Raw genomic sequence first — 11,538 nt, forward strand, 5'->3', positions numbered from 1 at the left:
TGGAACTATTTTAAATAACACCCGAGACATTTTAATACATTGACTGCCAGATTACCACCATACAAAAAATACTTTCGCAGTGAAACAAGGAACATACATACTATATTTATCACACTGATAATGTACCTACTATACATATACAATAGAGCAACCAACAACTAGCGATATTTTTATTACTATCTTTGCAAGAGGGTATATAAATAGAAAGCTTAATTGCCCTATAAATTGGCAGTAGCGTAAAATATTCTTTAAAATAGCTAAATAACATTATTTTCAATAAAAATATATATATGTATATATATATGGTCGTTATTTTATGTCTTTACACCAAAATAAACGAGTGACAGTTTAAAGCATGTGCATTGTATTCTAGAACTGTCGAATCGGATGTATCTATTTCGTTCTATCAATGAAATTATCTTTTAAACACAATACTCTAATAATATAATCTACTCGTTACATAATTATTAAACATAATGAGTAGTTCTCGGGAAATCATCACACTCCAGTTTGGAAACTACGCAAACTATGTTGGGGCCCATTTTTGGAATATTCAAGAGCTCAGTTTTGATTATACAGGATCTAAAACTACGGATATAAATCACGATGTCTTATATCGGGAAGGAGCGGGTTCGACAGTTACTTACACACCAAGATTGTTGTTGGCAGAGTTACGCCATGAACTCGGTTCTCTGCCGGCTAGTGGAGGTCTAAACCCGAAGATAGACCAGGTTGAGGCAGAAGTTATGAATTGGACTAATGTAGAGACAAAGGAGGAGCCACCCATTGAAAAGAACGACTATTTGAAATTTATAAACAATGAAATCGCTGACCCTGATGTGGTGGAAAAGTTTAACTTTGAAGAGAACGTTAAAACGTGGACTGATTTATTATTTCCTCGTTTTCATCAAAGGACCATATCGTCGATAAATAGTTATAGACAATCAGGTGATCAAGTAAGTTTGTTTAAACTGATAATGCGGTGAATTTGAATTTTCTTTTTATATTAATAATGATTTGTTTTTTAGAATTTATTTAATGTACATCTTACTGGAAACACTCAATGGAAATCTCCGCAGTTTTCCGACACGTTTACTGATAATATAAGAAGATATTCCGAAGAATGCGATAATCTACAAGGATTCCAGATTTTATTGAACGCTGATGATGGGTTCGGCGGTCTTGCTAATAGTTGTCTTATATATCTTTGCGACGAATATCCAAACAAATGTAAATTTAACATACCTCTTTTACCAGCTTTTTACCAAGATAATGAACCAACCAATGACAAGGAAAGAGACGTTTCAAATTTGAACGACTCGACTAGATTAGTTAATCTAGCTCTAACGTTAGATGGTTTATTTGAGAATAGTACTTTGTTTGTTCCTATGTGTTGCAGCGAAAACGGATGGCGAAAACCCGGAAATAAGAGACAGTTTTATAACGTAGATTATAACCACAAGCTCAATTATCACACATCTGCAATAATTGCTTCCGCATTAGATACCATAACTTATAGTTATAGACTGAAAGATACTGCAGTAGCACTATCGGATCTGTGCTCAGATATGACAGGTTACGGAAGAAAAATGGCAGCTGCCAGTTTGGGCTTACCGTTTCATATGCAAGAACAAATAGATTTGATCGATCATTTGGATAAACTTACCAATCCAATGTTTATTCCTATCACTCCCAGCTGTACGATTCCACAGGAAAAATTGTTTCAACATGTAACTGTGCGCGGCATACCGGAGAAAAGATTGAAACAGACATTAAAGAATTCTGACAGGCAGATAAAAATGGAAGCGTATCGTTGCGAGAGCGTCAAGGAGATGTTCGAGTTCTATTTCCAATGCAATTATTACGCTTCCGCTTCTTATGTCACAGCTTCGCCAATTGCACTCGAAGTAAAAACGCCTTATCCAAAGATTTTCCATCAGAATATGAACAGAAACGGATTTGTTAAGGAGTTTGTCGATGATGATAAAGAGGTCGAACGAGTTCCTATTATAGCCGGATTGCATAATGGAAATTTCTTGTTTGATACTTTGGAAAAACTGTGTAGAGAGGCTAAAAGAGTAAAAATTTCAAAGTTACATAGGTTTGGAGAAGAAGGTTTAGAAGCGGATGATTATTCAGAATGTCTGAGCAAAATTGCTGAAGTACAAAGTAATTACGAAGATAATTATGAGTTGTAATATACATAACTAGCATTGTGAGATCAACAGAAAGCTATCGTAACTGACAATAAATCATGTATGTAAAAGTAATATAACAGCAAATCACGGTGCTACAGCTTGAGTGTGGACTTTATTCAATAATCTTCTACATCTCACTCTTCTTACTCTCAAGTTAATAGATCATTTATTGTTTTGCGGATTTCATGTCGTTCACATGAGACAGATTCTGTATATACTTGATGATGTCAGGCTTCTTATACAACTCATACTATTTGCTGCTGTACACAACGCCAAGTACTATCCTTACACATAGGTCCAAAACTCTGTGTCCTTGTCTCATATACAAGGGCTTGTCTTACCAGTCTTAATAGATTTTATTTATTTATGATATATGGGTTCTTTTGAAGATTCTGTGTAGAACAAAATACCTGTATGCTAAAATTAGTCTCCTATTAATTTTAGAGATCCCAAATAAATAAATTCATCAGAACTGTCAATGTAAAAACTGTCAGCACGGATATTGTCTTGATTTAAACCAGTTTTTATGGCTTACATGTACATTATTTTTGTATTCAAATGCAGTTCCATTTATTTGTACCTCATGGAACGCCTCCACAGCTACCAATTTAATGCAGCCTATGATCTCAATATCGTCTACATGTGCAAGTAACTGAACTGATTTTGGATAATTGGTTTCTTATTACCCCACCAATTATTTTAAAGTTTTGAGTGACCTTTTCCAGAGATATGTTAAAGAGCAGACATGCGAGAGCATTGTCTTGTCTCAACCCGTCAAAAGTATTAAAATCATTAGAGAGTTAATTTTGTATACAGATCTGACATTCCGCTTGTTTTATTATTAATTTTGTTGTACTGCATACACTAGAACTAATAAGAGTGGAACTGAATTATTGTATTCTGTAAACGTTTTAATCATCAAGGTTCTTTATGGTGGCATATATTATATTTGTGTTTGCATAAGGTTCGAGCGATGTTTAGAAGCAGGGACATCATTTAGGTGGAGCAGGCGGGGCCATTTGCCCAGAAAAATTCATGTCATTTAATGAAATACTATGAATTTATATGAAATTGAAATATTAAAAAAACGATCACTGACTGGCCTACCTTTGCCCCCCCCCCTGGAAAAAGCTGAAATGTGGTCCCTGATTCTAAACCAGAAATATTCAAATATTTGGGTTATCCCTCAAAGAAAATCTAAAAAAACAGTCAAATCTATCCTGAAAAAAATAGTCATTTCAGAAAAATCAAATCAGAATATATTTTCACTGGTAGATACATATTTTTACTGGCGAAAATTTAATTTATGTCAGATGCTAATAAAATTATATCAATATAGCTTTTCCATATGTATATAGATTTACTTACTTATCATTATTTATTTACATGCGATGTATAAATGTTACAATTAACGTGTATTGTGAAAATATAATTTAACTGTTAGGCGCTAGTAAAATTATATGTTGCTCTAAGATGTCTATGAAATTAAATTTGATAGTTGTGAAACGTACATTTCAAACCCAACTTAACCTAATGAAATAATTAACCTAATTAAATAGGTCGAAGTCTAAAATACAAACCAACTCAACTCGTAGAGAAAAATATGTGGAAGAAGTACAGACAGACATCACATCTCGCATATTGCTCCATAGTTTGTCTGCACATGGATATTACACTATGTTTTAAAAATATGGTAGCTATTCTTATCAATATTACTACGAATATCTGGTATGAGAGTATTGGTCAGTATATTCAAACCAAATTTTGGTCAATAGGAGTCAATAAAAATAATTATCACTTCTCAGAAGTCAAAATTTCACGTTAAAAGCAATAAAATCGTAGCGGCGCCATCGCAGTAGGAACACCACTGCGACGGCAACAGCACGATTTTATCGCTTTTGATGTGGATTTTTACTTTTAAGAAGAGAATTGTTTTTCTGCGTTCTCCTATTGGTCAAAATTCCGTTTAGATATGCTTCTTTCGATTCTCACTTATAAGTCGTAATATTGATATAAAAAGTCTTAATATCAACGTCAGATAATCAAGCGTTTCCACTGCGATGATACGATTTTATTGCTTTCGCCATGGATTCTAAACAGGGACATCATTTGGAAGGGAGAAGTAGATGGGGAAATTTACACCCCCCACCTTGTACTTGGCCAGAAAAGGCTGAATTGACGTCCCTATCTAGAAGCCATAAGAAAGTGGTCTATTTGGTTTTTATTATTCCTATTTAGGCTGCGCCACATACATTTATGAATATATTTATGTAAATATAATAATACCACTAATGAACAACCATGCGATACAGCGGCAAAGTTTTAGTCCAATATTGTAACTATGTTTGTATTTTATGACTACTTTGGCATTCATATCACCTAAAACAATACTATCATTTATGAGACATTATTATAGTGTTTAATCCAGCCGAAAATTAAAGGTAATATATTGTATACCAAAAAATTGAGAAATACTGGCTTTAGTGCATACTGTTGTGATACGAAAAACACGTGTATTTTTAAATCATTGAATTTTCTCCATTATATTGTTTATATACCTCATTTACGTAATTTAATTTACTGTTGTATTGTTTGAAACGAATGTATAAAAAAATAATAAAACAACAATAAAAAATAACAGCGTCATAATTTATTTCATAATAATATTGTACAGAAATTCGATACTCTGTAAATACTATAATACATTCAACTCGTTAATTTTTTTTAAATTTTAACTAAGCCCTTAATCTACGTAGTTGATCTCTCCAGCGCTCTTTCTTTCATTCGCGTAATGAAAGCAGCTCCTTTATTTTTCCTAAAGTTCTCGTATGGATCACTCATATTTATATCTAAAAATAAATAATCATATTAATAAATTACGAACCCACTTATAAATCATTTTAACGTACCTCTTCCTTCTTTTTCTCTAGAACTAGCACTAACTGGAGCTGTGATTCCTTGCCCGGTCGCTCCCAAACCTGCTCCTTGCGTCCACCCCATTTTCCGTAACATTTGATGACCTTTATTGGTTGCATCCAACTCCGATATATTTACACTTCCCTCCCTTAATTTATTTAGAACGATTGAGTATTAAGTTACATGTTCATATCAATCGAATGACTTACGGATGAGGCGGAGATCTGTTGGAAGCTCTGGAATGATAACTCTCCGAGCTGCGCTCGTCTGGTTCGGGGCTGTTTCTGGTTCTATTGTGAGTTCGTCCCGGCGATTGCGACGGAGACGAAGAAGTCGGAGATGATCGTCTACTTCTCCGATTTGCTCTTCGACTTCCATGTTCTCTTTCAGGGGAAGGGGATCTGGTTTTAACGGGAGGCGATTTCGATCTTGACTTTTCTCGTTCTCTACTTAGACTGCGACTCTTCGACCTGCGGTGTGGCAATTTGACAATGTATGCGTAAAGTATGTATTAAAGTAATGTTTTATAGACGCTCACCTATATCTTCTGATCGGTATCGATCTGATAGGGAAGTGTTCCAGTAGAATTGGGGAGGGAGAACGTGATTTTTCTCTTAATCCATTTTTTATATCATCTTCTTTTTGCTTTCGAGCTGCATTTTTAGCTCGATAATATTCGTATAGACCTAATTTCTCCCAACCTTCACTGTGAATAAAAAAATTTGCATCTTTAGATAGCCGATTTTGATAAATATACTATAATTTTCATTTTTACAAACAAATTTTTTAAATATACATAATTTTTACTTCTTAGTACGTGGTTTATAACCTTTTTGAAGTTTTGATTATTAAAAGCAACTTTAATTATAAGAAAAATTCTAAGAGCACCAAAATCAAAGAATAAGAAGAAAAAAATGATTACAAATTAAACAGATTATATAACAGTTTAAAAAATATATATATGATACATTTTCGTAAAAGTTATAACTAAAAATACCAAATGAAATTTATTTGAGGCGAAAATAATTTATTTCAGCAATATTAGGTCTAATATTTAAATTAAAGAACCACTGCTTTAGTATTTCGATAAAAAAATCATGCAAATGAATAGCTTCAAGCAATACTTATGTATAAATATAATTTATGAAATCAACCTCTCGATTCAAGAGATGCCAGTTGCAGCATGGTTATTTTAACCGAATGTTAAAATAAGTAAGTAAAGTAAGCTACCAGTGAAATTCCTAAATTTAAACCAAATAGAATACCACAGCTCAAATTAGCCCTAAATATTGGCAATCCCATTATGCTGCAGAAGAAAATGAATCCACCAAAAATGTGCAACGAAACGTACTGAGGCAGTGATCCTGACTAGCACATTCAAAGACAAAAAAATCCTATTGATACCCAGCATTTTCCTTTCTTGCTTCAAGTATCTTGAATTTTAAATACACCTTAATTTCGTCATGATAATTAATAAGTAACTAGGACAGTCAATTTGATAGAAATTGAATTGCAAAATATGACAAAGTCATGTACGAAAAGTAGTTTACTTTTTTACTATTTATAAATCGTAATTAGGATGTGGCACTGTAAGCATTTTGTCTTTTTGACTCTTGCCATTGTACTTAAAAATTAGGCACTTCCCCTGAGGAAGATTCCATAGTCGTCAACACAGAAGGGAGTCATAATTTTTGTCATCGTATAACATATGAATATCGGTATGCTCCAAAGTTTGACAATAAACATATTTAGTTGTACATATATTCTGCTATAATTGGCACCAAGATAAGGTTGAATATGGATTTGGTTTAGTTTTTAAGATATATCCATGTTATACTAACCTATCTTGAGGTCTTGTATGATTTGGGGCAGCATAGAACGCCTTTACAGCGGCCAATAATCGCTCAGATGGTGGAGCTGGAGGCGGAAGTTTTATAGAGTCCGGATCCAGGGGTTTGTACTCTGTATCCTCCAACTATAATGAAAAGGGCAAAAAAAGCATTTAATTGATGTATGGATATACCTAAAATACAATGTATTAGAAATGGATAACCATTATTAGTGGCACCATCAATCCCGCCGGTAATTCAAAGTAAGGTACAGACGGGAGCAGATCATCCGGACAGACTTCAGGTACGCTGCTGGAGAATCCTGGAGGCGGTTTCGACAAATCTGGCATTCCATTATGGAACGAGGGCGGCGGTAGGACGTTCCCTTCGAAGAATCCAGGAGGCGGTTGAGAAAGATTTATGGAAGGTGGAGGTACGTTGGAAGAATCATCACTGTTGTTTGCAGGATTGCTGTTAGAGTTCTGACTGTAGTTAGAATCGTATTCGTAAGGAACATCTCCACCGTTATTACTTTGTATTCCATTGGAAGAAACGTAATTTTGATCATTTTGGGAAAACAGAGGCTGATTGTTGTTGCAGAAACCTTGCTGTTCGTAAGGCGGCGGTATCTGATTGCCTTGTAGCATGTTCCCTTGTTGATTGAACATCTGTTCGTTAAATGGAGGCGGACCGAAAGGCACGTTTTGTTGCATGTTGTTCGGAGGCATAATATTATTTTGCTCCGGTGGCATCTGAGGAACGTTCAACTGTTGCTCGAGAATCTGCTTTTGTATCTCAAGCTGCTGGATTTGTTGCAGTGAATGTGTCACAAACGCTTGGTGTTGCTTTTGATAACTAAAAATTGATAATAACATTAATAACCTCATTTAGCATAAGAATTTATAATATAATCACTTTTCAAAAGTTGTTTTTGTCTGTTGAGTCAAAGGTGTAATAAGGTTGGCGTATTGTGAAATTAAACCGGTGGTGTATTCTTGGTATGAACTTGTCGGATCTTTCATTTTTTCAATAACAGACGGAACAAAATAGTTGCTCTTCGACTCCCACAACTTCAACAATTTATTTAATTTATTTTCTTGCTCCTCGGCTATCCCTGATGAATTAAATTTTTATAATATATTTTATATTAGTGTAACTTTTTAAATTACAATACCATACCTATGCTGGCATTGCAAAACATTGGAACGACGACCGTTTCCAATGCTTTTTTGAGTTCATCTGCGTTTTTTCTAGCGCTAAAACGAATAGAACCGATGTTTGTTAAATCATAATTAAAGGTAATTATATTAGACTATATTTGATATACCAATGATGTAAAACATCGTTGACTAAGTAAATAATATGAAGTTTTTGCGTAAATATAGCGCCAGCGGTAGTCACTTTCTTTAATAGATATTGAGATATAAATTTACATGATTCATGGTTTATTGAATGACTTAAAATCCATCCTTTTCCTAAAATGTAACATTAATTCAAATACATGTATATTATTTTAAGTGTTAATATATAAATTACCAGTAGAAATGCTATCTTTTGTACACGAATCGATGATTGGTTGCAAAATTCCGTCGAATTCACTTATTGAAATGTTACTTTCGTTAGATAAACGCTGAATCATTTCAGCTTGTGCATTAGCAACGGTGTCTTCCAGTTGAGATTGTTGTTGTTGAATTAAGACCTATAAAACGTTTTAATTAATAAACATGCATAGTTGATAGACATGTTAAAAATAATACCGAATGTTGCGCATTGAGGTTTGCTTCCGATTGTTTAATCTGTTCCCGAAGCGCACTTTGTTGAGTGAGTAAAGCTTCAATGGCATTAGCCGTGACTGTCGCGGCTGCTATTCCGGGAGGTCGCTCCGGTACTAATTGTCTCGTTACCCACTGCGATAAATTTGCAGATGGACCTCCGTGGCTTCCGTTCGAATCCATCAACGGTATGGGAGGCATTCCCGGTGGAGGGTTATTTTGCGGAGGAATATTATACTGTCCGGCAGGAGGGGGAAAATTATCTCTTCTACCGCCTTGTTTTAAAACTGCGTTAAAAAATATTATAAATATCTAATCCAAACCGTAATTATAACGTATCAAATAACACTCACTAGCTTGCTCCGTCGTCACTTTATACTGATAATAGTTGAAATGCTCCCCTCCATACAAGAAGCCAAATTTAGGGTTGTTTTTCTGCTTCGATTTGGTCATTTGTTCGAATTCGGGTCCATTTCTAGCCACGAACTGTGCGAGTTTGTCTATGATGTTTCTGAGGTCAGTGTCTGTGAGTAGAAAAATTGCTTATTGAATATATCAAGTATTGGAATTTGAGGTTAATTTTTCTAGATTACAACGATATAGATATCGGTAATCGATTGTATTGCATTGAAAAACGTTGCGAAAATTAACTAGCCTTTTGGTGGTTGTGGAAGATCCATGATAAGGCTATGACAACTAAACTATGCGCAAATTTACTAAATGACAGGACGCAGCCGCCATCACCGACTTATTTACAACGCGCAGTGTTACCACTGAAAAAAATATAATGAAAAATTTAAATTATTTCTTTATATAAAAATAGATATTTGTATAACATATTGCTACCGTGGTTCTTTTAAGTCTTAATCGTTTTTTTATTCTCAAAACATCTTACTTTCTAATGTGAAAGAAGACGAGTATTATCAAAAAAGTAATGATAAAAATTTCCCGAGTATTATTGTATAATATCAGTTTAAATCCGTGTCACGGCAAAAGCTCCACGGATTTTTGCTTTAATGACTAAACGTTCACGACAAAAGTTCCACGCAACAAATGCTTCACACGACAAATAATCCGCACGACATTTCGTCCAACGATAAAACGTCCACAAACAAAACATGCAAAAGGATTTTTTAATAAATCTAATCTTTCCTGCTAGAAGAATATACTTCAACCGCTGTTTATTATTCCTGAATTTGATTATTCTATAAGTTTTTCAGTTTCCGTTTATTTAATTTAATATTGTATTATTAGTAAAAAATAATCTGTTGATGATGAATGTATAGCACATTAGGTAAGCATATATAATTTTATTGATTTTCAGTAGGTTTTGTAATAAACGCACTGATAAAAAAAAATAATAGCAAAGATCAATCATATTTTTATTTTTAAGTGATTAAATCGTGCAAACTGAAGATATCCAGTTTAGGAAGTATAAATATGTATTTTATTTTAGCAGCGTATTTGTTTTTTTGTATAATTGTAACTTTATTTTTTGATTTAAAAAATATGACACTCAATAAAATTTGTTTTACACGATCTGATCTGATTTGATTGGCTCACTTATGCTTAGTTATCTGCGAAAAAGTAATATACAAATTTTCGTCAACACTCGATTCGTCGATTTATTAAAAAATCATTTTAAATATGTTGTATGTGAACTTTATGTCGTTGGACTAAATATCTTGTGGAGCATTTATCAAGTAGAGCTTTTATCGGCTAGAGTCAGTGGTCTTCAGCCTGGTGGTCCGAGGACCAGCGCCGGTCCGCAAGAAATTATTGGCGGTCTGTGCAAACTTTCACCCGACTCGGGAATACAAGATTCAGGGAATCCCCTACTGATGCGACACAGCCTTGGTAGTTTTTTCAACTTCATATTTGTGTGAAAAGACTTTCATCTATGTCAGTAATATTAACCAAATAGAGGAATCGATTGGATGTTACTTCAGCGCTTCGTCTTTTAGAAAACACGCTGCAACCACGTATATTAAATTTGCTTGCAAAAAAGCAGCAGCAAATGTCGCACTAACAAAAAATTGTAATTTTATGGCATTAGATTAAATAAATAATATTCTATCTAACATTGGTTTTTATTTTGGGTTGACGTCGGTCCGTGAAATATTTTTCCCATTTTTGCCGGGCCACGGATGTAAAAAGGTTGAAAAGCACTGGGCTAGACTTTTTGTTGTTGACGTTTAGTCGTTGGACCAAAATTCCGTGGAACTGTGTAAATTACAACTTTGAGGCGATGCGCTTTTTTCTAAAAAAAAATTGACAACAGCAAAAGGAATACACGTCTTTTAAAAAGTAGATTTATTTTTAAAATGCTCAGTACTAGAAGGGATGACTGAGAGAAAGTCATAATTTGAAGATGCTTGAATGCAAAATATTGATCGTATAAATCATAAAGTTCCCTAATTTATTTGTCATATGTGTTACGAATTTAGTGACGTTTTTAATAAAAGTGTGCTAATAGTAAATTCCCTATTCAAATTAAAAAAAAAAAAAAAAGTTAACGCATGACATTATGCTGTATCATACTCAAGTACGACAACAATTAAAAAGACACACAAATAATTAAATAACAAATTTAATTTTCAAAGATATAAATTATTTCTAAAACAATAAAATACGGATGATACATAAATTTAACAATACACATGTTAGATTGAGCAAATGAAAAACCTAAAAAATATTATTTCTCGTAAAATGTTCAACACCTTTAAGATTTCGCACGAATTCACACATCTTAAAAAAAATAAAGCCAAAAATATTGTGTATTGATTACATGCATTATTAAAAATCTAAAGTCTATATTAAAAT

At 33.6% G+C, this 11,538-nt stretch overlaps 2 protein-coding genes across 3 annotated transcripts; one reads left to right on the forward strand and one right to left on the reverse strand.

Moving 5' to 3' along the window:
- Positions 1–329: 329 nt before the first annotated feature.
- mst (misato mitochondrial distribution and morphology regulator) lies at positions 330–3,406 on the forward strand. The gene is made up of 2 exons (XM_088199849.1): positions 330–956; positions 1,029–3,406. The coding sequence occupies exons 1-2, from the start codon at positions 477–479 to the stop codon at positions 2,196–2,198; spliced, it is 1,650 nt and encodes a 549-aa protein (XP_088055975.1). The 5' UTR covers positions 330–476; the 3' UTR covers positions 2,199–3,406.
- A 1,422-nt stretch (positions 3,407–4,828) lies between these two features.
- Positions 4,829–9,490, reverse strand: scaf6 (SR-related CTD associated factor 6). Of its 2 annotated transcripts, none has more exons than XM_088199848.1 (13): positions 9,371–9,490; positions 9,069–9,239; positions 8,701–9,002; positions 8,480–8,642; positions 8,271–8,418; positions 8,123–8,199; positions 7,859–8,057; positions 7,171–7,798; positions 6,956–7,089; positions 5,653–5,820; positions 5,324–5,584; positions 5,108–5,262; positions 4,829–5,047 (listed from the first exon to the last, which is right to left on the reverse strand). In XM_088199848.1, exons 1-13 carry the CDS (start codon positions 9,393–9,395, stop codon positions 4,947–4,949), a joined length of 2,532 nt encoding a protein of 843 aa, XP_088055974.1. In that variant the 5' UTR covers positions 9,396–9,490; the 3' UTR covers positions 4,829–4,946. The 2 variants fall into 2 exon arrangements, with proteins under 2 accessions (XP_088055974.1, XP_088055973.1); XM_088199847.1 differs by having other exon boundaries at positions 7,168–7,798.
- Positions 9,491–11,538: the final 2,048 nt, after the last annotated feature.

Source organism: Plectrocnemia conspersa, unplaced genomic scaffold (assembly GCF_051122295.1).
Source record: "Plectrocnemia conspersa isolate PC_06_02 unplaced genomic scaffold, ASM5112229v1 ptg000012l, whole genome shotgun sequence".
NCBI classification, from domain to species: domain Eukaryota; kingdom Metazoa; phylum Arthropoda; class Insecta; order Trichoptera; family Polycentropodidae; genus Plectrocnemia; species Plectrocnemia conspersa.